General features: G+C 41.0%; 2 protein-coding genes across 3 annotated transcripts; both read left to right on the top strand.

The window, feature by feature from the left end:
- The first annotated feature begins 754 nt into the window (after positions 1-754).
- On the top strand, positions 755-7,765 carry LOC110916189 (glycosyltransferase BC10). Of its 2 annotated transcripts, none has more exons than XM_022160947.2 (10): positions 755-1,318; positions 2,677-2,793; positions 2,906-3,006; positions 3,166-3,237; positions 3,326-3,407; positions 4,610-4,690; positions 4,794-4,835; positions 5,019-5,078; positions 5,756-5,896; positions 7,410-7,765. In XM_022160947.2, the coding sequence occupies exons 1-10, from the start codon at positions 1,052-1,054 to the stop codon at positions 7,572-7,574; spliced, it is 1,128 nt and encodes a 375-aa protein (XP_022016639.1). In that variant the 5' UTR covers positions 755-1,051; the 3' UTR covers positions 7,575-7,765. The 2 variants fall into 2 exon arrangements, with proteins under 2 accessions (XP_022016639.1, XP_022016638.1); XM_022160946.2 differs by having other exon boundaries at positions 758-1,318; positions 5,750-5,896.
- Positions 7,766-10,283: 2,518 nt separating this feature from the next.
- LOC110917776 (fatty acid hydroperoxide lyase, chloroplastic) lies at positions 10,284-26,643 on the top strand. The gene is made up of 2 exons (XM_022162224.2): positions 10,284-10,928; positions 25,493-26,643. Exons 1-2 carry the CDS (start codon positions 10,425-10,427, stop codon positions 26,519-26,521), a joined length of 1,533 nt encoding a protein of 510 aa, XP_022017916.1. The 5' UTR covers positions 10,284-10,424; the 3' UTR covers positions 26,522-26,643.
- Positions 26,644-26,857: the final 214 nt, after the last annotated feature.

The following is a 26,857-nucleotide window of genomic DNA, read 5'->3' as shown; positions in this document are numbered from 1 at the left end:
TTGCCGGAACATTATAGATACATGAAGATCTGGATCGACACAAATTTTGTTGCCTGGTTGCGATTGGAGGTCCCGGAGCCGCCATGATTGGAGATTAAACTAATACAGAGGTATTAGGATATTAGTTCATAAATCAATTTGTGGAAATTAAACTAATACAGAGGTTATTTAATGGGTGAGTCCACGTAGGCTGTCCATCTCATCATCCCCTTGTCACGTAGGATTAAAAACAAACAGAGTTAGTGATTATTTAACGAAGGGGTGACACTGCCACCTAAATGTCGAGTAGAGGGTGGTGGGAGCCAACTTGAAAGTTGGGCGTGGTATTGGCCAATTTTGTATAGTTTAGGGTGATACAGTCAATTTTCCCAAAATAAAAAGCCATTCTCATCCCTAATGTCGCCTCTTATGTAAATAGTACCATGTGTAAACTAAGGTGATGGCTTCATTGTGACCGGTGGTAACTATTGGGCTATTGGCATGCCGTATTTGCAAGCATAGTGTTCGACATAACGCCTGAGAGAACACTCGTCGCTAAGTCGCGATAATCGGGTGTCACACTCAACAAGGTTATATGGAAAGTGAGTAATGCTTTTCATATGTATCAACACATCGAAGAAAGTTTGGTGGAGGTTGTTGGTTAGTTGGTGGTCAAGAGAAAATGGGGTCACGAGTTACAACTTTTTTTTATTTATTTTAATCAAAACCATAAAAAATATATATATTTTTTTCAAAAAATGTATCTATCTATGTAAACAACAATTTTTAGCATGATATCAACAACTCACGTGCGCACGTGCCTCCCAATTCGCTCCTACATTCTTTCCGATTCCGTCTGCAAATATCACTCACGCCACCGTAACGCCGCCGCACCTCCATCATCGCCACCACCTCCAAAACCTAAAATCCACCGTTAATTTACACATCACCGGCATTTCACACTGAAAAAACACTCTCATCTTAAACCTCCACAATCCCTACCGATCATAATCGCTTCTCTGCGTGTGTTTGCACGAGTAGAACTGTAAAAGTTCGACTTAGCGAACAAACTATGACGGCGAAGAAGAGATTTGTAAATGTTGCTTCGAGACGCCATATATCGCCGTTAGTTTTGAAGTTTTTGATCTTATTGTTGATATTATTTTGTATCGTTGTTTTTTCCGGAGTATTCTCGCAATTTAGGCTTCAATCGTCGTCTAGTTTCACGGATTTAGGTCTCGATGAATTGCGTCTCGATAGTTATCGTATGAAGATCGCTTTTCTTTTCCTTGTTCGTGATAATCTTCCTCTCGATTTCCTCTGGCACAACTTCTTTAAGGTTCGTTTGTTTATGATTTTGTTGTGTTAATTTTTGTAGTTGATGTATGATTCAGTTTATCTTAGATGATGCTGGTTATAGTTACAAAATATTGCTTATAATAATCGTATATGTGTGTGTCATTAAGCTATATTATTCAATTTACGCTATTCTGTTTCATTTTGATTATTAGGTTTGCTATATAGTTCATATTGATTATTAGGTTTAATATTTAGTTCATATTGATTGTTAGGTTTACTGTACAGTTCTTATTGATTGTTAGTTTTACTGTACAGTTCATATTGATTGTTAGGTTTACTGTATAGTTCTTATCGATTGTTAGGTTTACTCTATAGTTCATTTAGATTATTAGGTTTACTATTTAGTTCATATCGATTATTAGGTATACTATTTATTTCATATTGATTATTAGTTTTACGACCTGTTTGCGGTATGCGTATATAATGTATATGTGTGGGCCATCGGGGGGGCAAAAGTGAAAGTGCACTAATTTTAACGTTATTTTACTAATTTCGTGAAAATAATGTTAAAAGCTGAGGACGGGTAATCATGCGTCATGTGGTGGCGTTGATAGCTGAAAGACAAAAGGGTACATGCACTAATCGGTCTTTGTTCCGATTGCTGAGTGTTATGTGCCTTATGTCCAAGGCTTGATGCAAAACTACTATCGAGCCGGGGGGTCTCACTGGAAGCAGCCTCTCTATTCCTACGGGGTAGAGGTAAGGCTGTCTACATCTGACCTCCTCAGACCCTACCTTTGCTTTGCTATTGGTGGGATTTACCGAGTATGATGATGATGATGATTATTAGGTTTACTACATAGTTCAGATTGGTTATTAGGCTTACTGTATAGTTTAAATTGAGTATTAGATTTACTGTTTAGCTCATATTGATTGTTATGTTTACTATATGTAGTTCATATTGACTATTAGTGGTTATAGATTTTCCCTAATTTTTGAGTTAGGGCTTACAGGTTACAAAAATGCAGATGATATGAACTCAGAAGTTCGACTATTGTCTTCTTGCAGACAATGCTTGGAGATTTTCCGATTTTACAGGCTGTATGAATAGTTATATAACTTTGGTGTGTTGTAGATTTGATAGATCAAGCTACAGTTCAGTATTTCTGACTTTTAAGGGCATACTGTGATATAAATTTTACAAAATTTAGCTATAGTTTTGGTGTCAGCAGCTTGTTATATACAGAATCTTTTAAAATGCGAAGTGCAAACTATATATCCATATAATGAACTTCATATATGTATATGCACTTAAACTTGTGCAGCGTATTTTGGGCCAGAAATTAGTAAACTGTATTGAGACACGTTATCAAACATTTGAAGTTGATGAGTTTACAGAATGCAGATCCTGAGAAATTCACAATTTACGTACACTCGAAGCCTGGTTTTGTGTTCGATGCGTCAACTACCAAATCAGTGTTTTTCTACAACCGACAGTTGAAAAACAGTGTTGAGGTAAACTGATTAACCGACAGTTTCAAATTGCGAATACAAACGTCCCTTGATATAGTTAACATTGTGAACATCTTTAACAATGCTTAAACTGTAGTTTAACCTTATTGTACAGGTGGGTTGGGGTAAGCCAACTATGATTCAAGCAGAAAAGCTGTTGTTCAAGGCAGCCCTTGATGATCCTGATAATCATATATTTGTTCTTCTCTCTGACAGGTTTCTTTCACTGGGCTTCTATATATATAATATAATATATGTGTGATATTACAATACATGATGTATTTATTGTAAAACTTGATTATCTATTACCTTATACATGTTTTGATAAAACATGTGTGCCTTATTATAAGTTTGTTTGTTTTTTTCTTTTTTCAGTTGTGTCCCGCTATATAATTTCAGTTACATATACACATATTTAATGTCATCTCCAAGAAGTTTCGTGGACAGGTAATTTTCATTGTCTAGGGGAAATACTAATTTATTTGATGTATAGTGTGCATCTTTTTTATTTTTTAATTTATTTTTTGTTTTTCAGCTTTATTGATGCTACGGAAGAACGTTATAATCCAGAGATGTCTCCTGACATACCTGAAGAAAAATGGCGGAAAGGATCCCAGGTCATTTTTCGTTTCTTTAACCAACAAAATTGTCTTTATACCAGGTTCATTGCTACTATACAGGACACCTTTGAATGTGCATTATGATATGATAGAAATGAAAAATAGGATTTTCATTTTCCTGTAAACACGTCTTTTTTTTTTTCTCCGGATAACATACAAATAGGCTATCCAATTATTTAAGAGGCAACATTAAGGCGGCCAACATATTCAACAACATGACAGGCTACTCAACTATCAATTTGGTTGAGTAAAGTGTTATTTCGTCCCTGAGGTTTGGCTACTTTTGCGACTTTCGTCCAAAGGTTTGTTTTACCGTTTCTGGATCCAAAATGTTTGAAATGTTGCCATTTTCATTCAACTCTTTAACTCCATCCATTTTTTAACATTAAGTCAAGCGGTATTTTTCGTCTTTTTAGACGTTTTTTGTGATGATTAAAGGGTTTTGGTGGGAGAAAGTCAACAGAGGTGGATCATTATTTCTTATAGTGTTCTTAATATAATAAATAATGTCTAAAAAGACAGAAATGCCTCTCATTTATTGGAGAAAAATAAAATATGGATGGAGTTAACGAGTCGGATGAAAATGGCATGATTTCAAACCTTTTGGATCCAGATGCAGAAAAACAAACCTTTGGACGAAAGTCTCAAAAGTGGCCAAACCTCAGGGATGAAAATGACTTTTTACTCCAGTTTGGTTTGTTTACGACAATTCCAGCCAAAAACTTGTAAAATGCCATAAGTGTCCCTAACGTTAAAGCTTTTCTACATTTAGAGATGTAAAATAATATAAGAGAGGTGATTTGTACGCTAGCAAAACCTTTTAGTTTTACGAATATGCCCTCCTGATTACAAGATAAGATAAAAGAAAGAGAGGGTAAAGTTGTAAATTTGTTCTAGGTTTTGGTGGAGTACAAATCACCCCCATAACAAAAATGCCCGCTAATCTATTCATGTATTTTTCCTTGCTATCCATCTAGAATTGATTATTTTTGCCATTCATGGGCATTTTTGTCATTATACAATTTTTCAGATATTTTTTCTGATGGAATTTGTATTAAACGAAACAAATTTGATACTTGAGTGGTTGGTAACAACAAAGTTAATATATGGGTAGGCTAGGCTATGCATACATTATCCCTCTACATTTTCATTTCTTTTACTATTTATTAATTAACTTTAAAACAGTTGTATGATTACAGTGGATCACATTAGTAAGAAGGCACGCAGAGGTGGTTGCATATGATCACGTTGTTTTCCCTGTATTTAACAAACACTGCAAGGTAGAGATGAAGATACAGGCTACCTCTAATTAGCATGTTACTTTGTTCTCATCTTTATTTCTTATCACTATGTGTATTTATACTTTTTTTAATTAAAAATCAGCGGCGGCCACTTCTAGACTTGAGCAAGGGAAACGAGTCTCTTGTAAGTAAACATAGAATATATTATTTTGTTTTTACGTGTACTGAAATTTGTTATATCGTTTTATCATGATTCCTAGCAAGTTGACTAATATAAATCCACTGTTTTTTTTAATTATTATTATTATTATTATTATTATTATTATTATTATTATTGTTATTATTATTATCGTTATTATATTTGCAGATAGAGCAGCAGCAACACAATTGCATCCCGGATGAACATTATGTCCCCACCTCACTTGCAGTAAGCAAATTATTGATCATGTCTTTAGCAATATTTTATATCATGTGTTTCATCATATTGTGGATAACTGGATATATTAGATCATATGTCATCCCTGAGGTTTGTCAAGTTTGCGACACTCGTCCAAAGGTTTGTTTCTCCGCATCTGGATCCAAAAGGTTTGAAATCTTGCCATTTTCATCCAGCTCGTTAACTCCATCCATTTTTCTCAGTTAAGTCGGGTATTTCTGTCTTTTTTGCTTACTTAAAGGGCAATTCGGTCTTTTTCACTCTATGTAAAAAGACCGAGTACCCCTGAAAATTACCAAATTGCCCTTAAGTTAACAAAAAAGACAGAAATACCCCTGACTTAATGGAGAAAATGGACGGAATTAACGAGCCGGATGAAAATGGCAAGATTTCAAACCTTTGGATCTAGATGCGAAAAAACAAACATTTGGGCGAAAGTCGCAAAACTGGCCAAACCTCAGGGACGAAAATGGCATTTTACTCTAAAAGAAACATATTTTTTATTATTACAACTTCAAACAGCCCAAACACATTCAAGCACTATCTTATACAACCCATTTTCTTATAACTCATAATATTGCATTATCACTTCAAATATAAATTTAAACACCCGATTACAGAAAACCTTACAATTATGTTTGTTACTATATTCTTGTGATAAGATGCAGGGATTTGAGGATGAATTGGCGAGAAGAACATTGACTTATTCTTTATGGAACCAGTCTACCGAAACAATGGATACACAAGCCTGGCACCCTGTAACATTTAGTTATGCAACCGCTAGCCAGAAAAACATTCAAGATATCAAGGTAATTAACTGCTTCGAGTTATTCCTTTGCTTCACCATTTTTATATATCAGTTGTGCAAAGAAAACCGAAAACAGAACCAAAACACATAAACCATTTTGAAAACTGCTTGTCTAGTTTTTGAATTTGAGAAAAAAAAAATTTGACCAATATTGACCCAGAAGTACAAGAAGTGTCGGCTCAAGTCCCTGACGTGTTTTTCTGAGCGCCTCACGCATAGTTGTCAATAGCGGCTATAGCGACCGCTATAGCGCGCTATGTAGCGAGGCGACCAGGTGTCGCTATCTGCGTCATAGCGTGAATAGCGACAATTAGGTTTTTTTTTTTTTTTTTTTTTGATGTAAATAGCAATTAGATATAGCTATAAAATAGCTGGATTTATAGGTTTTTGTTAAACATACATGTAAAATTGCATATGTACCAAGGTATTTTGATATAATATACATATAAAAAATTTCAAAATTCTTTTTCTAGTGTATCGCTATTTATTAAATAGCGGTCGCTATTTGTCGCAATTCGCTATGTAGCATATAGGTCCCTTGTCGCTATTTGTCGCTATTCGCTATCAACAACTATGGCCTCACGCCCCTTTTAAAACCATACACTAAAACGTTGTTTAGCTTACTAGAATAATAAATATTTGATTATTTGTGCGTTATCTAAAGTAAAGTTATAACGTTGATAATATTACTGTCATTAACTAAGTATTAAAATTTAAGCCCACACTATACATGATATAATGGATTGTTGCACTCAGTTCTCTCGAGCCCAGAAAAAACCAAAAAGGAAAAACGAGAACCGGACAGGCGAAAACCTACCCATTAAATAACGAGACATGCCTGTTTAATTGTCCAAAAGGTTTTTGGTTTCAGTTTATGCATGGTTGTAAAAATCACGCCTAGCCTCTGATTAGTAGCCGGAGGTTCACCGAGTAGTTTTCATCTAATCTGCTAATAAATCGCTAGGCGGTCAACAATGGTCAAATCCGGCCCTAATCGGCAAAAAATCGGTGGCAGTCTAGCGATTCCGGCCAAACCCTATAAATTTCGGCAGTTAATCCTATCTACTTCAAAACATGGGTTGAAAAAGGTGTTAAAACATGTCTACTTAAAAAATTACATATAAAAATGTGTGTACATACATATAAAACTGAAAATTACATATAAAATCCCAATCTGATTAATTGCTAGCCTGTACCCCATCCACTGACTAGCGCCTAGCGATTCTTACCACACTGGGGTTTAGTTGTAGTCAAAAGTAGAACAGATCCATGCTCATCCCTGTCTGAAATGAGTTGATTTACACCTGCACACAATAAAAAAATGATTACGTACACAACAGAATGATAAATTGACAATTTATTTTTGGCCCTTGCGTCTTAAACTCAGCGTTCTTTTCTTAAGATGCAAGGATAAATTCGTCGGAATACACTTGTGTGTTAAGCATGAATCACTTTGTGTTATGTAAAACTCAACTCCCATATAAAATGTGTACTAAACATGATGAATGTGCCAGGATATTGACCATGTTTATTTCAAGTCTGAGAACCGGACTGAATGGTGCAGTGGACCATGTTATCTATTTGCAAGGAAGTTCACTCGTGGTGCATCCATGCGCCTTTTGACGAACGGTGTCGTGGGTCCATATGATCCCAACACATTGTTTTTGGACCGGATATAGGCTCGTGTTCTTGTGTTGGGAGAAAATATGGAAGATAGTTGCAGTGAATGTATACCGATTTGATGTACATATGGAGGGTATTTCTGATATACCCAACATTTTGTTAAAAGTTGAGACCATCCAATTCCTCTAAATATCCAAGAAGTGAAGAACACTATTCATTTGTTTAAGGGTAAATTACTTTTTGAGTCTCTGTGTTTTATAGGTTTTAACCACTTGACTCCAAAATCAAAATGTTTAACGCACTGAGTTCCTACAGCCACTTTTCTTAACCATTTGAGTTCAAATTTATAACACCATCCACCAAGTTTGTTAACTACGAGGGTAATTTAGTTACTTACACACAAAGTACAAGTCTTATATGTACATGAGTACAAGGAACATGTCTTTAATGCATAAAGTTTTAATAACTACAAGGGTAATTTAGTCATTTACACACAAAGTACAAGTCTTATATGTACAAGAGTACAAGGAACATGTCTTTAATGCATAAAGTTTTAATATATAATATATAAAAAATAACGAATTTTGAATAAACAAACGGTACAAAGAACTGGAAGATTTGAAAAAAAAAACCATTTAAAAAAAGTTTGAAAAATGAACGATCTTTTGCATACTTTTTATTAGAATGTTTTATCTTTTTTTCAAATCGTACATTTCTGTTGTTTTTTATACACGTCGTTTCGTAAAATCATAAAAGTGAACGACTTAAAAAGTGAGTTGTTTAAAAATGTTTAAAAAACAAACGATTTTAAAAAGAATGTTATAAAATGAAGTGTTTAGATTTTAAAAAGAATGTTACAAAATGAAGTGTTTAAAAAACTTTAAAAGATAAACGACTTTAAAAAGAACGATTTCAAATAATAAACGATTTAAAAAGAAACAATTTTAAAAACGATGGACGGTTTAAACAAAATGTTAAAAAAGAAATTATTTTTAAAACGGCTTTTATAAAAACAAACGGTTAATGAAAATACATATTTATTTGTATATTTAAAACGTATTTTGTTAAATAATAATCGTGAAAATAACGAAATAATAAAAAAAAACTTGAGTAATTGCATTAATAACCTCTTAAATATTAAAAGAAATTTGTAATTATTAAAAAACAGCCTTTAAGGTATATAATGACCTAATTACCCTTATACTTAACTGCAAAAAAAAGTAATAAAGTTAGTGTTAGGGGCCAAAACCGTTATAAAATGCAACCTAAGATTTGATATGTTAAAATTTTTTTAGGCTGAAAGTGTTAAACTTGCTAAACCATAGGGTCAAAAACAGGATGGTGTGAAAAAAGTACTTTTATGAATTTTCGTTTTTCTCGGTTTTTTGTTTTCCTTGTGATATTTTGTTTTCTTATTTGTTTTTTCTTGAACTTTTTGTTTTTTCTGGACCTTTTGTTTTCTTCATTTCTTTTTTTGAATAGTCATAAACCGAGCATGTTTGATCATATGGAGTTCAATTAATTTTACGTAAAGAAAAATATCTCACAAACAAGATAGTATGCATTTTATCTACGTTTGAACCAACCAACCTGCTGTAATGTGCGATCGTCATGTTTGTATTTATATACGTTTTGTTGTAAATTTTGTTCAAATACTTTGGCTTTTGCATACACCGACGTAACTTTTCCTTGACTATCGAACATACCGTTGCTACATGGTTTTTATCGCCATGTTCGCAGTTTTTTACGTTACGAATCCGCCCAAAGCGCGGGTGGCAACCCACTATTTTATATAAAACCAAAATATTTTTCACTTTGGTTTCAATATCTTTTTGTCATATCAAAATCCCTAAACATTTAAAAAAACCGAAATCCGCTCAACCAATTTTTGTTATGTTAAATATATTACGCTTGGATGTATTTTGTAAACAAAATATCAAAAATAATGACACGTTACCTCTTAAATTGGTAGATCCATGTTGGCCCAGGCTTCCACTTACGAACACACAAAATCAAACACAAACGATTTGGAGACTAACACATCTCATACTCTTTATATTATTAAATTGAACTCGACAAATAAAACTGAATACATAACCCTGTATTTATACTAAACATGAACTAATCCTAAACCTACTCAAACTCTATTTAAATAATTAAATAAACTAACTAGATAAACTGATAATTCAAATCAATTTTATCTCTAACTAACTTATATTAATCTTCAGCCCATATTAACTTTCAAGATAATCCTTCAAATCAGAATTATCTTTTCAAACAATACAAGATCATATGTAAAAGAAAAATAAAAATAAATAAATAAACATGTCACTTTATCAAATCTAAAAGATATATTCTAGCAGGTGGTGGAGGAGTGGTAAGAGAGAGATTTGGTGTTTGAAGGGACCCAAGTTCGATTCCTGACCTCCCCAATATTTTCTGCGGCACCTGGTGATGATGGGAGACTAAGCGAAAAGGTGGAGATTGCTAATTCAATCTTTAAACTGAGCGGATTTTACCTCACCGCACTGTCGTGCCTTTGGGCGAGTGTTCATGGGTTTCGGCCGTAGGTGAGGGTTTTCCCCGGTTCGGAGGCGAGTGTATCCCGATGTGGTGAATTTCGTCAGCAGCCCATTTAGAGAATTTGTTGGCCGTTAAAAAAAAGAAAGATATATTCTAAATATATTTTTTATATATATAGATGTTTTCTACAGTGTATAGGATATCCGATATTTCAACAAAATTGAGGTGACTTTTTTTCATGTGTTTTCACATGTTTATATATGCAGATTTTTCCTTAGTACTATCTATTCCCCACCCTCTGCCTACCACAATTCAATCACTCAGCCTTAAAATCCATTCAAATTTCAAATCAACAACAAACACATCTCTAAACAAACTCTGCAATGGATCTGTCTGCTGCTTATTCCACTCCACTTCACACCATCAAGCACCCAATCACAACTAAATCTTCCACAACAAAATTTACAATCAACAAAATATACTCATATTCATCCCCACCACCATCAGTAACAACATCCACAACTTCACAACCCACTTCATTACCAACCCGTACAATCCCGGGCAGCTACGGGCTGCCCTTGTTGGGACCACTAGCTGACCGCCTTGATTACGCATGGTTTCAAGGGTCAGAAACATTTTTTAAGAAGCGGGTTGAGAAGAATAAGAGCACTGTGTTTCGGACCAATGTTCCGCCTAGCTTTCCTTTTTTCTTGGTGAACCCGAATGTTATTGCGGTTTTGGATGTTAAGTCTTTTGCGCATATGTTTGATATGGAGTTGGTTGATAAGAGGAATGTGCTTGTGGGTGACTGGATGCCGAGTACTAAGTTTACTGGCGATCGACGTGTGTGTGCTTATCTTGATCCGTCTGAACCGCAGCATGAACAGGTGCGTTTCGGGTTTTTGTTGTTGTTTTTAACTTAATTGGCTAGTTTTGCTTTGATTTGCTTTGTTGTTGCATCTGATTATGTTTGGTTTGGGGATAATTAGTCATGTTGAGATGAGATTGTACGTGTTAGATCATTCATCGTTTACTTTTTAGAAATATATATTGGAGTCGGATCTGGTACAAATGAAATTAATATGCTAGTAATTATTCTTACTTTATAGTTTTTTACTAGAGTAATTACATTAATTAGCTGTTGAAGGGGTATGGTCCCAAAAAGTCGCGCAAACCTCCGCCCAGGTTGCGCGCGGAACCATACTCCTTATTTCAGAAAACTTATTAACAGTATCCTCGCGCGACTTACACGCGTTGTAGTTTGTTTCGCGCGAGGCACGGCTCACAAGAGAGCCAGGTATCAGCACTTAGCATAAAAACAATGGAGCAAATGAACATGCTAACTCCGCGCGGGTTAGTTTGTTGTCCAACAAGAGCCACTCAGTAAGGAAGCGCACGGCTACCTACAGTGGTACATAAGGTACAAGTGGCAGTAAAAGGAGCCAATGAGCGTCTAGCAGGCTCTGGTCAATCGTGCGCCACGATCGCCTGACGAGAAGTACACAAGGACGCCTACGTGGCACCAATCAGAGGACAGAGACAACTGTCCCACGATCTCCACTTGTCTGCTGATGACAGAAGGACAACAAGGCCGACAACAATGACACGTGGCTCCAATCAAGCTGCGCCAGCACCGACGAGCGTCTAGAAGCCACTAAGCGGTCGACGCCAGTGAGACAAAGAGCATATCCGTTTTGTTGTCCGCTTCTGGCCCAAGGCCCATCAGCCCATCAACCCATAACCCCTTACACCTCTCCGGCTATAAATAAAGACCTCATCACACAGGTTAAACATTCTATTCCCTCGGCTCTCACTCTTTACATTTAATTACTCTCAAAGCAATCGCTTATTCTCACGCCGGAGCCTGGTTAAGAGGGAAACCCCCACATTCCCCTCTTAACGAGTTAACGGTGTTCTGTTTTGCAGGATAAATCACCAAGTTGGAGCTCAAATATCCTTAAGAAGATTAACCCTCATGAAAGGAACATAAACTAATCTAATTAACTCCCTAATTAGATCTCTGTTTCTTCATTGGCGCCCACCGATTTTTTCTATAACCACCCTCATCTTCTTTTATTTGAGCCTTTGACACCTCTTTCTTCCTTCGACTATGACTGGTCAAGGAATCATCCCAGAGTTCGGTTTCGGAACCAACTCTAACACGGCGTTGGGCGAAGGAATCCAAAACTTCCAAGCCCAACAAATCGAAGAAATCGGCGAAGTTGAAATCAACAATACTGGGGGTCCGCGCGGGAGCTTCACCCGCATCACCCAAGTGGTCACCCCAGGAAACGGAGAAGGACCTTCGAACATAGCGCCACCTCAAAATGTATCTGCATTACTTGGCTTACCAGAAGGCGAAACCCCAGCCTCGTGGTATGCCAAGAACATCGCCACTATCAATGCAGCATACCAATCGCTCATCGCGCAGCAGGCAGTTTTGACGGCAGAACCGTCCTTGGTCACCCCTCAGAGTCAGGGGGTGCGCCAAATGCCCCCACCAGCCAATATACAAGGCAGAACCAACAGGCCTCCCCCTACAAGACGTTTAAGCGTACAAGACACGCGCGATACAAGAGGGGAAACGGATAGTTACTATGACTATCCGTCGAACCTTCAACGAGGCCCTGTTCACAGCCGGCTAACGCCGCGCAACATGAACAATGAATGGGAAGAAACGGACCCATATGATCCCACATGGGAAGGTGACGAAGAATCGTCAGTCTTTAATCGTTTACCAAAAAACCATGAGTACTACAAGCCAAGACAACACATTGGCTACACAGAAGAAGCTGAAAGAGATTTCCGCCTGGCATACAGACCAGCGGAAGCTGCGGAACACTCCAAGTTTATCCCGAAAATTGCACTCGCGCCGCTCTCACGAGAGAAGCTACCCCCAACTGTTGGGAAATTCAATGGGTTGACTGACCCAGACGATCACGTCAGAACATTCACGAGTGTGGGTTGCATGGGAGGTTGGAACATGCCCATGTGGTGCCACCTGTTCATTCAAACTCTTACCGGAGCGGCTCGCGCCTGGTTTGACAGCCTGGGAAGATTAAATCATGGACGGATTTCAAGACGCAATTCTTAAGCTACTTTAGCCAACAACGTCGCTACCAACGTGACACAGCCGAAGTAGAAGATATTTGGCGAAGAGATGGTGAAGGTCTGGAGGACTTCATCACGCGTTTTAACAAAGAGTGTCTGGAAATAGGCGGCGTCAGTGAGCAACTCATGCGCTGTCACTTCAAAAAGGCTATACGCTGCGATAGTCTCATTAGAACCATCACAGGCAAAGATGGAATGCCAAAGGAGTGGGATAAACTAATGGAAGCCGCAAAAATCGTCGCACAAACTGAGGAGTCCCTTGCTGGTGGAAAGGGCTACTACCCAGAAGATCGATTTTCAAGAGGAAGTACGCGCGATAACAACAAGCGTAACAAATATAAGAGTCATGACTGGAAGTCTGAGAGACCAAGAGGCCGTGACGACAGGCCGCGCTACAGAGAAGATGCGCGAGAAACGATTGACCGAATCGGTTACAAGAAGGCGGTCAGAGACGACAATCGTGACAAACACTGGACTCCGCTCACGAAAACTCCAAAGGAGGTATTGATGACGGAGAATGTCGATTTCAAGGCGCCAAGGCCAATGACAAACAAGAAAGGGCAAGACCCTAACTTGTACTGCGATTTTCACAAAGATTCAGGGCACCTGACCGACGACTGTTACAGCTTGCGCCAAGAAATCGAGAGAGCGCTCAAAAGCGGTAAGCTAAGCCATTTAGTGAAGAATGTACGCAAGGAAACCCGTCAACTCCAGCGCCACGATGAAGGGAACCACAAAAAGGTCCGACGACTAGAGACTCACATGGTCAACGGACCCAGGTACAGCGCGAAAGAGAAAGGCAAACGCCCTTATGAACCTTCTTGGCAAGAGCAGCAAGTTATATTTCCAGTAGTGCGCGGCGGACCTCGCGCCACACGTCCTGTGGTCATCACCGGCATAATCGGGCATTATGAAACTGACTACATATTCATAGACCCGGGAAGTACTGCCGACATCATTTACGAACAGTGTTTCAATCAATTGGATGAAGAGGATAAAGCGCGACTCGAACCTGTCGATTATCCTTTGTCTGGATTTTGCAACGAGATGGTTTTTCCTCTCGGACAGATCAGTTTCCCCGTCACGCTCTCTGACGGGAAACACTCAAGAACAACAAATGTGAACTTCATGGTAATGCCAGTGAAATCGAGGCATGATGTGCTTATTGGGAGGGAAACACAAGGCGAGCTAAACATGGTGACTTCAACGCCTCATTCTGCGATAGGTTTCCCAACCAAGACAGGAGTAGCAATCATATATGCCAAGAAAGAAGTAATGTCAACTGAAGAGCTGCGCCCAACAAAGGCGGCAAAGGTCTCCACGACCGAGCCAGAGAAATGGGTTTTAAACCGAAAATACCCCGAGCAGACTGTGACAATTGGCCACGCCATTTCGTCAGACATCAGAACACGTCTAAAGCAACTGCTGTTTCGAAACATGGATATATTTGCCTGGACACCGGCAGACATGACCGGTGTCCCGCGCAACATCATCGAGCATTGCTTAAACACGTACCCATCTGTCGAGCCAAAGGTCCAAAGAAGGCGCAGCCTAGGGGCAGACAAGACAAAAGCAATGAACGAGCAGGTATGTGAGCTGCTCAAAGCCGGGATCCTGCGAGAGGTAAGATATCAGAGTTGGGTGGCGAACCCCGTGATGGTCGAAAAATCAAATGGCGGATGGCGCATGTGCGTAGACTACACTGATCTCAACAAGGCGTGCCCAAAGGATTGCTATTCCTTGCCTGAGATCGATAAAAAAATAGATTCTCTCGCGCCATACCGATGGAAGTGCTTTTTGGATTGCTACAAAGGATACCATCAAGTGCAGATGAAGCTAGAAGATGAAGACAAGACAGCGTTCAGAACGGATCTAGGAATTTTCTGCTACACAAAGATGCCTTTTGGCCTGAAGAATGCAGGCGCGACATATCAACGCTTGATGGACAAGACCTTCGCAGGTGACATCGGAAAGCATATTGAGGTTTATATCGATGATCTAGTGGTTAAAAGTCCTGAGGAGGACCAAATGTTGAAAGACATCGAGAAAACGTTCAACTCATTGCGCAGCGTAAATATGAAGCTAAATCCAGCCAAGTGTTCCTTTGGCATGGAAGAAGGGAAGTTTCTAGGCTTCATTGTCACAAACGGCGGTTTCAAGGTGAATCCAGAGAAAGTACAAGCTATAGAACGAATGCCCTCACCGAGAAACATCAAGGAAATGCAACGACTAGCCGGCCGGCTGGCCGCGCTTAATCGTTTTCTCTCCAATCACGCCGCAAAGTCGTATCCCTTCATTAGTACGTTGCGCAATTGTGTGAAGAAGCAAGAGTTCAAATGGACCCCGGAAGCCGAAACAGCTTTTCAACAAATGAAAGCGTGTCTGATCGAACTCCCTACCCTGACTGCACCATTTGAGAAGGAGGCCCTCGTACTGTACTTGTCCTCCTCGGATAAGGCAGTAGGATCAGTATTATTGGTCGACAGAAACGGGGTACAAACCCCGATCTACTATGTCAGCAGGGTACTCACTGACCCAGAAACAAGATATTCCACAATGGAAAAGCTGGTTCTTGCGCTGCTACACGCCTCCCGAAGGCTGCGCCGATACTTCACAGGCCATGTGATAACTGTGCTTACAAATTTCCACATTGGCACCATACTACAGAAGCCTGAGACATCAGGCAAGTTGGCAAAATGGGCCATTGAACTGGGCGGCCATAACATCTTGTACAGGCCGCGCCCGGCCATTAAGGGGCAGGTCCTCGCCGACTTCATCACGGAAGTGCCGGCCGATAAAATCAAGGAGTGCGAGCTGATAGAGACTCCCGAGAAAGATACAACAGATGAAACTTGGATGCTTTACACCGACGGGGCATCAAATGAAGATGGCGCGGGAGCAGGATTGCGCCTGGTGAGCCCAGAGAATCACGAGTTTACTTACGCCATTAAGTTGGACTTCAAAAACACCAACAACGAGGCTGAGTACGAAGCATTTCTGGCAGGATTACGCCTCGCCATCAAGATGGGAGCAAAAAACTTGCGCGCACACGTTGACTCACTCCTGATAGCCAGTCAAGTAAATGGCATATACGACGCGAAGGGAGAAGTCATGGCTCTATATCTGGAACAAGCGAAAGAATTGCTCCAACAATTCGAAACTCACAAGGTTATACATATCAATCGCTCAGAAAACAAGCCTGCCGACGCCTTGAGCAAGCTTGCCTCGACTTCCTTTCAACATCTCGCCAAGGATGTAAGGATAGAGGTACTCAAGAATCCATCGGTATTACTGCGACAAGTGAACGTGATCGAAACAGGGCAACCATCGTGGATGACCCCAATCATCCAATACCTGCAAGAAGGGGTGCTCCCTGAGAACAAAGCGGAAGCAAGGAAGATCCAAAACAAAGCCCTACAATACGAAATGAACGGCGGTATTTTGTACCGAAAATCCTTCCTAGGGCCACTGCTACGCTGTGTGGACCCTCAGGATGCGAATTACCTGATAAGGGAGATCCACGAGGGGATCTGCGGCATTCACTCCGGACCACGGATGGTTGTCGCGAAGATCATGAGCGCCGGTTACTACTGGCCTGGTATGCATGTCGACGCAATGAAGGAGATCCGCAAATGTGACTCTTGCCAGAGGCATTCTCCAAAAACACTGCGCCCTAAAAATGATCTTATCCCTGTATCCACCGCATGGCCCTTTCAGCAATGGGGAATTGACATGGTGGGACCCTTCCCGGATGCTCCCGACGCCGTAAAGTTTATCATAGTGGCTGTCGACTACTTCACCAAGTGGGTAGAGGCCAAAGCCCTTGCATCCACCACAGCTATGATTGTGCGCAAGTTCATCTGGGAGCACATCATATGCAGATTTGGCCTTCCGCTCAAGATCGTCACTGACAATGGCACCAATTTCGCATCAGATGATCTCAAGAAGTGGATGAAGGAGATGAACATTGAACACACTTTCACATCCGTTGCGCACCCCCAAGGCAACAGACAAGTGGAAAGCGTGAACAAATGCATCGTCGAGGGAATAAAGGCCAGATTGGGAACAAGGCGACGAGGATGGGTTGATGAGCTCCCAAGCATTTTATGGGCTCATCGAACCATGCCAAAGACGAGTACCGGCGAAACCCCCTTCAGCTTGGTATATGGCTCAGAGGCGGTTATCCCGGCGGAGATTGGCCTACCCTCACCACGTATGACAGCGGTCAACTCAATTGACAATGAAGCAGAAAGGCGCCTGGACTTGGACCTGTTAGAGTAAAGGCGCGAGCTCGCGCGAATCAAAGAGGCCAAGTACAAAACCCAGCTGGAAAGGTACTACAACGCAAGAGTCCGCATTTGTACCTTCACCCCAGGGGAATACGTCTTTCGCGACAATGAAGCGTCAAATGCGGAACGTCCAGGGAAGTTGGCACCTAAATGGGAAGGCCCATATCTGATACATGAGGTCTTGGGAAAAGGGGCCTACAAATTACGCACCCTAGATGGCCACATCTTACCAAGGACATGGAATGCGCAACAACTGCGCAAATGTTATATGTAATCTATTCCGGCCTTGCGCCCCAGTTTAATTCCCTACGTCGGCTATAAGCTACTAGCAATTATGTACGAAGGCCTACGCGCCCACTTTTGACTTAATGAACGCATACGACATGTTTCTATTACATTTTTTCGTTACAAATGCATGCTAAACTTTTGATTAGCGCGAAAACACTCCAGCATCTCAGAGTTTGTTCAAATCGCCTCCAAGGTCCTCCGCAAACAAAGCGCGAGACCGGGCGATAACCTTTTATATAAAGGACACTTCCATTTATTCGAGCTAATTTAACCTAAGTTTTATAGCAATGCAATAATTGAAACGGAAAAAACGAAAATCTTTCATATCATTCAAAACTTGCGCAACAGCGCAGCATTGTACATTCAATTACCAAAAGAAAATTACAAGGGCATAAAAGCCTATCAACAGCCTACCCTATTCAACATGACGGTCACCATCATCATCGCCGTCATCATGCCATCATCATCGCCATCATCATCATTGCCATCATCATCGCCATCGCCACCATCATCACCAGCTGGCTCTTCATCGGATAACTCAACAGTAACTGGTGGATCGAGGACAGCTTTAAGGCGCTGGCACCAGTCGTCTTTCTTCAAGGATTCCACAACCAGATCCATGATAGGCAAGGAAAGGTTGTCATACGAGTTTTCAGCTTGTGCAAGCGCAGCATCAGCACGATCAGTCACCGAGCAATGGCTTACATCGAATTCTTGCCCTAGTATCTGCTCAACGTGACTGGCACATTCTAAGTAACCACCTCGGTGACCCACCGCACGCGCCGCATCCGTAAGACCAGCAACGGCGCGGTCCAGCTCACCAGCATTCAAGATGGAGTTGGCAACCTTCAACAAAAGAAAAGCGTTAGAGATAACCCTTAACAAGATAGAAGCATAAAAAGTACTCACCAGCACTACTCCACGAGTGCGCATCCATTCAGCTTCTGAGACAAGCGTATCGACGATGCCTTGAGCCTCGGAGTAGTTGGTTTGGGCCACATTCAGCGCAGCAGTGCTAACAGCACGCGCCTCCTCAGCCGTAGCAGCCTTAACCCTCTCGGCCTCCAGGTCGATTTCCAACGACTCGCATCTGTCGATTTGCTCGTTCAAGCGACGTTTGAGCTCCGCAATCTCAACGTCCTTGGCATGGAGATCTCTGTCCTTGTTAGACAGCTGCACCTTGACCTCAGACAACTCAACCTGGAGACCGACAAAACAACTTAGGCTGGGTTGTTAAAAACATAGCCAGAATAAAGGAAAACAAATAAGACTAACCTCCACCTGTTGCTTAGCAGCCTTCTCTCCTTGTGCCTCCTCTACCTTCGAGGTCAAGTCAGCAACTTTAGCCTCAAGATCAACTATCTTCTGTCGAGCCGCATAGGCGCGCTCGTTGTCTTGGGCACAAATACGTTTAAACTCGGCCTTTTCTTTGGCCAGTTGCTCTTCAACATTATGAAGCTTCTTTTGCAGGCCCTCGCGGCCCCATGCTTCGGCCCTCTTATCGGCTTCAAATTTGGCTCTCTCCTCACCAAGAGCAGCCTTAGACTTTTCAAACTCAGCTATTCGTTTTAACGAGCGCTCACGATAAGCCTCCCAGTCGGCGCGCTCTCTAACCATTGTTCGCCATTCACGAACTATCTGGTGATTGGCAGCACGAGCGTTGGCCTCTCCAAGTATAAAGGTGCGGTATAACATTTCGTGGGGTTTCGCCCTTTTCCGGTTAACTTCAGCCGGGGTAAACGAATTCAAAAACCACTCGCGGCAAGGGGCAAATTCATGAAATGTATCTTTTTGCTTTAAGCTCCAAGGGGCTTGGTGAGGAGCATCGCCGCGTTCTTCTTTATTGTAAGTTTTGTAGTAGATATCGCCGACGGTATCCTTCGCCCCGACCACGTTTGGGTTAAAACCCCCTGCACCACCAGAGCTCGCGCTGCTCGAAGCATGTCGACCCGCACCCTTGGAAGTAATGACAGGAGCAGAGTGGGTAGGGTTTGTAACCTCAGGACCTTGAGATTTAAGAGGCTGATCCATAGCCTTTTTCGCTTCTAGCTCTTTCTCCAAGGTTTTCTTCTTCGCCGCCTCGGCCAACCTCTCCTGCTCCGCCTTCTTCAAACGCTCTTCCTCCGCCTTTCTTTTTCTCTCCTCCTCTTTCTTCTTCCTCTCTTCTTCTTCCTTCTTTTTCTCCTCCTCCGCAACCCTCTTCTTCTCTTCCTCTCTCTTCCGACCCTCCTCCACCTTTCGCTGCGCCTCAGTAGCCTTCGCGGCATCCTGAGCAGCAGTGTCAGTGGACTTGACGGTAATCTTGGGCCTTTTCGCCGCAGCCTCACTGAACGTGACACCCTTCTCAGGGGTCTTCTTCTTGATTTCTGAAAAAATAAAGCAAGTGCATGTAAGCAAAGAGAAAAGTATTAAGAAGAGAAGCGAAGAACATACCAGGAGAAAATTTGTATAACGAGCGCAGCTTGCTCGTTTTCCCAACCACGGGAATCACAACAGATGTAGGGGCGGAAGCCACACCAGTCGTGGCTTCGCTCCTACCCCTCTTCCGCCCAATAAGCTGGGCGCCAGCATCTTCTTCTTCAGCTTCGTCATCTTCAGGAAAAGATGGAGTCGCGCCAGCTTCAGGGTTATGAGAACCCGCGCTCCCAGAGCTTTTCGACCCACCAGCACCAGTTTTCCCCTTAGCTACACGTGACAAGCCTTCAAATGAGTCACTGATGATCACATAATCATCTAAGTCACGTTGACGAAGGCGAAGAGTACCTTTGACAGCAGCAGCTGTCGCGCGACTAGGGCCAGTGCCCTTGCTGGTCACTTCAGGCTCCACCTTCTTCTTCTTCTTCACAGGTTTCTTCTTCTTCTCCTCAGGGTCAATCCCCAGGTCGCGCAACACACCTGCAAAGATTTTAGACCAGGAACTTAGCTCTCCGCTGGAAGAACCTACTGACTCCTCGCTGGAAAGATAGAGAGTCTCTTTCCCAGCAAGAGTCACAGAGCGCAAAGGACGAGGTTTAGGGTATTGCGCACCTTCAGTAGCGGTGGGCGGCGAAGCGAAGGCATCAGCAGCTGGAAACATGAAATTGCCTTTAATCTGGTCATACCAGCTTTCCTCGTCATCGCGCAATGGCCGAACGCCCATGGAGCCACCAAATGTCGAGAAGGCAGCTTGATAGAGTTGCGCTTCTAAACATACACTTAAGTAAATTAGTAGCAATTAAAGCAGATTAACTGAAGAAACAACAAAGAGGAAACTAACCTTGATCGCCGATCTTCAAAACCGGAACCTCCCTGCTGCTAGGTGACCACTGGTCACTCATCTTAGCAGCAACCAACACATTTTCCCCAAACACCCGATTTGGGGTTGGGGTTAGCTGCTGGTACCACCGAGTAGTTTTTGGAATGGGAAGATCTTCCTTCGGTATGGCCTCGGTCCAATCCCTAAAAGGCATGGCAACCGGCAAAACTTCTTCCCTGATAAAGAAGAACTTAGGTTTCCAGTCATGGAAACTCTTCGGTGGGTTCAGTAAAATCTTCTTCGCCGCACCACGGCTCGCAAAAGAAAAGAACCCCATTGTCCTCTGCAACTGGTAAAAAGCACGAAACTTATCTACAGATGGCTCAATGCCATGAGAATGGCACAAGAACTCGAAGTGCCTTACCCTCACCATCCCGGGTGGGCTCATCTGCGATATATGAAAGTTGTAGTGATGAAGGATATTGCCCATAAAGTTGGTCGCCGGCAGTCGGAAATTGCCCTGAAGGAAGAAGTCTTCGTATAAAGTGATGTAACCGGGTGGTGCATCAGCCGCGGTCTGGCCCTGAGCCGGATACCGGGCATCCCACTCCGGTGGGAATTGGAAACTACGAACGATTTGTTCGAAGAGACCTAAGTCCCATTTAAGGACAGGAACTGGTCCTTCCTCAGTAACAGCAACCTCCTGATGTTCTTCACTCATCTTTTCAGAAAGATCTGGAAAAAACTCGAAGAAAAGTTTGAAGATTTGAAGATATGAAGAACACTTTGAAGATTCAAAGAATTCTGAGAGGAAAGTAGAGAAGAAACGAAGAGAAGTGAGAACCTCTCACCTTCTCTTCGGATATATATACCCATCGCATTTAATGCGATGGGTAACCGTGCCGCGTTCGCCGCTAGGCTAACCAACAGGAGGTTGCCACGTCAAGCGGAAAACCAGGGGTGACGGTTACCACGCGCGCGTGGGCCTCACTCTCCTGACATGAAGTGTAACCGCCGCAGGCGGCATGATGACACCCGTGCCAGGGGTCAACTCAAACGTCGCTCTCAGCGACTTATCTCACCAACCCGTCAGAAGTTCAAATTTCGAAGTTTCCCGCCATAAAAGTTGCAAGTAACTTCATGCAGAAGTTACATGAACCGCGCCAGCTACATATCACCTCCAATAAACCCGCGCGCCTGATCAGACAAACGGCAATCCCTAAAGACCTGCATTGGTACTTGCGCAATTGAAAACAACATTTTCCACATGCGCCACACCAATCAGGATATAAAAAAAAAAAACATTTCCCCTACTACACTTATTTCTCCTAATTTTATTAAGTCCAGAGCTCCAACCACTTGCGTTGCGCATGGTGCAGCACTGGACTGGGGGGACTTGAAGGGGTATGGTCCCAAAAAGTCGCGCAAACCTCCGCCCAGGTTGCGCGCGGAACCATACTCCTTATTTCAGAAAACTTATTAACAGTATCCTCGCGCGACTTACACGCGTTGTAGTTTGTTTCGCGCGAGGCACGGCTCACAAGAGAGCCAGGTATCAGCACTTAGCATAAAAACAATGGAGCAAATGAACATGCTAACTCCGCGCGGGTTAGTTTGTTGTCCAACAAGAGCCACTCAGTAAGGAAGCGCACGGCTACCTACAGTGGTACATAAGGTACAAGTGGCAGTAAAAGGAGCCAATGAGCGTCTAGCAGGCTCTGGTCAATCGTGCGCCACGATCGCCTGACGAGAAGTACACAAGGACGCCTACGTGGCACCAATCAGAGGACAGAGACAACTGTCCCACGATCTCCACTTGTCTGCTGATGACAGAAGGACAACAAGGCCGACAACAATGACACGTGGCTCCAATCAAGCTGCGCCAGCACCGACGAGCGTCTAGAAGCCACTAAGCGGTCGACGCCAGTGAGACAAAGAGCATATCCGTTTTGTTGTCCGCTTCTGGCCCAAGGCCCATCAGCCCATCAGCCCATAACCCCTTACACCTCTCCGGCTATAAATAGAGACCTCATCACACAGGTTAAACATTCTATTCCCTCGGCTCTCACTCTTTACATTTAATTACTCTCAAAGCAATCGCTTATTCTCACGCCGGAGCCTGGTTAAGAGGGAAACCCCCACATTCCCCTCTTAACGAGTTAACGGTGTTCTGTTTTGCAGGATAAATCACCAAGTCGGAGCTCAAATATCCTTAAGAAGATTAACCCTCATGAAAGGAACATAAACTAATCTAATTAACTCCCTAATTAGATCTCTGTTTCTTCAGCTGTAGTTCAAATGAGGTTGTTAATAAAAGTTTCAGTTATTATACAAATGAGTCTTAAAATACAAAATAGTCTTAATGTAAAAAGTGAAAGGGGGAATTGTTTTATTTTATTTTTTTGAATTTTTTTCTTCATATCATTAAGCACTTATTTTAGTTTCGAAATAAAAAAAATCGTGATTTTACATTAGTAGAGTAATTATGTAATTTTGTATAGTGATTATAATTACTCTATAAAATTGTAGAGTAAAATTATTATACAAAATTGTAGAATAATTATAATTACCCTACAATAATTACTATTCTACATGATTTTTCTTTTAGATTTTGTATTTAAACATTAATCTTAAGTGGTAGGAGAAAAAAAATTAGAAAAAAAATAAATCTTGACTTCTTACGTTAAGAGTATTTCGTATTTGTCTTTGATCTTGTAAAGTAAAATATAACTACATTAGGGTTCTACATTTGACTTGGTTTACGATCTGCAAATATCTACCTGCACGTCGCTTTCGCATTTTAAAAAATTCCCGATTATAGAACTGAGGAATATTTTTACAAAAAAAAAAAATGAAATTAGTTGTGTATAAGTCAGATTCATGATTCAGGCATTGCCAGTCGACACTGGCCATTTTCGAAAAATCCAGTTTAGATTTTTTATTTTTATTTTTAGCTGAATAAAAATCACCTTATCTTTATCTCAAAAGGTCACAAGATCTCCACCTTGTATTAGTCATGTGCAAGTTCAGTCAAACCGAACAGAATTCGTTACATTTTTGTTTTTTTTTTTTAAATTTATGAGTCTCTTGTTTTTTTATAGTGTCATGAAAACAGCTTATGATTTATCGGTTTATAATGTATATAATTGTACCATATATATAACTAAATTAATGTGGGAATCGTATAATCCATATCTACATGGTGCCTGATAGGTATAACGAGAACTAGAAAGAGACTAAGTGGTTACATATTGCCTTATATATCATAGTTAAAGCTAAGTAGGGATGAGCAAATAGTCAAATAGTACCGGGTACTGGTACCGAATTTATCGAACCAGGTACATTTTCAACACCGATTCAGTATCGACTTTTGACATTTTCGGTACCGGTCCAATACGGTACCGGTATTTACCCGTTTTTACACTAGAATTCCGGTACCGGTACCGAACCATACCGTACCGGGTATATTCGGTAACGGTACCCACTTTTGGGGATTTTCGGTACCGGTACCGGTTTGGTACCGAACGGGTACCATGCTTATCCCTAAAGCTAAGGATACAAGTATATACTTCATGTATTTCTCTACTTAAAGTTGGTTACGTATTAAACACTCTATAACACATATGCGCGCACACACATATATAATAGAACAGTTACTAGAAATACCAGCTTTAAATAGAGATAACCATAAGAGCCATATAATATCCTTGTAAATTATATTTTTTAGAGCTTAAAAGTGGGTTTGAGGTAATGTAACCACCTTATGAGTTATAGTTGAAGTAGACAAAAGTTTTTATACGATGTTACAATTCTATATTTAAAATTGGTTTTGTATGATGAATATCCATGTACTATGAATTATTGGAGGGATGTTTGATTAACGACATATGGGGTCACAATTTTTTTTTTTTTATTTTTTTTATTTTTTTTTGCAAGATGTTGTCTTTTGCACAATTTTTTAGTTGGAAAAAACATCTTCTCTCTCATTGATTGATATTGGGACAAACTCACAAGCATCCACGTGAATACCGTGTGGATCGGTGGATATAACATATTTATTTAAGGCGTTATTTTTTTTTTTTTTTGAACGGTAAATTTGGATCACTGACGGACCACTGGAGTATCATCGTGCCACCAGCAGAACCACCCGATCATATCCATCTCCACTAGGCAATAATGCCTATACACCAATTCAGGAGGAAACCCAATAAATCTGGGAAAACCCCCTTTGTAGGAATCGAACCCATGACCTAATGGTCATAAGCCTTATCCCACCCCCAAGATACCACTAGGCTATAATGCCATGGGTTATTTAAGGCGTTATTATGTGTCACAATTTAATATCTTCTTTATAAATTATTTAAATAAATAAACCACAATCATATTTATTTAAGGCGTTATTATGTGTCACAATTTTGGCATTATTAAATTTGGCTTCGTTATAATCTTATATCCGAACAAATTAACTTTTTAGCATTGTAATTTACTTCATGATTATTACGGTCTAACTCAGTTTTTGAAAATTCAGATAAAAAACTTTGCAATGGACACACTCAAACGAAGCTCAACCAATTGGATCCCGACCATAACCTCTTTACTAGACACAATGTGGGACAACATCGAGCCACAACTCTCATCTGGTCCGGTTAGCTACCTCATACCCATTCAAAAATTTATCTTTGCCTTCTCATCCCTTTGCATAGCCGGTGCGGACCCGGCTAACTCACCGGACATTGCCGAAAACGGTTACATTCGTATGGACCGGTGGCTCGCGGTGCAGCTCCTACCGACAATCCCAATCAACATGCTCCAACCGTTGGTGGAAATTCTACTACACTCGTTCGCGTACCCGTTCTTTCTAGTGAGTGGTGACTACGACAAGTTATATGAATTCATTGAAAACGAGGGCAAAGAAGTAGTTTCACGAGGTCAAACCGAGTTCAATTTAAGTAAAGAAGACACGATCCATAACCTCCTTTTCATCCTCGGGTTCAATGCATTTGGAGGGTTTTCGATATTTTTCCTGAGCTTATTAAACGTGTTAGGGACAGATAAAACCGGGATTCAAGAAAAGTTACGTAAAGAAGTGAGAGAAAAAGCCGTGTCAGGTTTGAACTTCAGGTCCATTCAAGAAATGGACCTGGTTAATTCCTTTGTTTATGAGACACTCAGACTCAACCCGCCCGTACCTCTCCAGTACGGACGGGCACGGAAGGATTTCGAACTGAGTTCTCATGACTCGGTTTTTAAAGTGAAGAAAGGCGAGCTTCTTTGCGGGTTCCAGTCTTTGGTTATGAAAGATCCAAAGGTGTTTGATGACCCGGAAACTTTTGTTGCTGAGCGGTTTATGGGCGAAAAGGGTAAAGAGTTGTTGGGTTATTTGTACTGGTCAAACGGGCCGCAGTCGGGTACACCAAGTGTGTCTAACAAACAATGTGCGGGAAAAGACTTTGTTACCTTTACGGCTTCATTGTTTCTCGCACACTTGTTTCTTAGGTATGATTCAGTTACAATAGACGGTACTTCATTTTCGGCCGTTGAGAAACCAAAGCCTTGATGTATCTAAGAATCTAAGAACAAAAACAAGGATTGTTAACCTTGATGTATCTAACAATCTAAGAACAAAAACAAGGATCGCTAAAAGTGCCCTTTATTTATTATTATTTTTTTTTATGTTTTTAAAGTATCTAATTATTATATAACAAAAAACTTACCCTTTGTATCTAAATAAATCATTTTATTTAATCAAAAGTTTGAAATATAATAGTTCCCTATAATGTTATTTATCAGATTAATTATTTACAATATAAAGAAAAATGTGTTGCTTATTTTGGTGAAGATAAAAGTTATATGTTTGACGTCAGTTCAACTCGTTTTCACTCAACATAAACCC

Source organism: Helianthus annuus, chromosome 16 (assembly GCF_002127325.2).
Source record: "Helianthus annuus cultivar XRQ/B chromosome 16, HanXRQr2.0-SUNRISE, whole genome shotgun sequence".
In the NCBI taxonomy this organism is placed as follows: Eukaryota; Viridiplantae; Streptophyta; class Magnoliopsida; order Asterales; family Asteraceae; genus Helianthus; species Helianthus annuus.
Note: the sequence above shows the minus strand (reverse complement) of the source record. Positions and strands in the feature narration are given on the sequence as shown.

Excerpts from the sequence above, each read along its gene's own strand:
- LOC110916189 (XM_022160946.2), top strand. The coding sequence starts at position 1,052 with ATGACGGCGAAGAAGAGATTTGTAAATGTTGCTTCGAGACGCCATATA. Across the intron at positions 4,836-5,018 it reads GCAAGGGAAACGAGTCTCTT|ATAGAGCAGCAGCAACACAA; the intron begins GTAAGTAAACAT and ends TTATATTTGCAG. Across the intron at positions 5,079-5,749 it reads ATGTCCCCACCTCACTTGCA|ATGCAGGGATTTGAGGATGA; the intron begins GTAAGCAAATTA and ends TCTTGTGATAAG.
- LOC110917776 (XM_022162224.2), top strand. The coding sequence starts at position 10,425 with ATGGATCTGTCTGCTGCTTATTCCACTCCACTTCACACCATCAAGCAC. Across the intron at positions 10,929-25,492 it reads CTGAACCGCAGCATGAACAG|ATAAAAAACTTTGCAATGGA; the intron begins GTGCGTTTCGGG and ends TTGAAAATTCAG.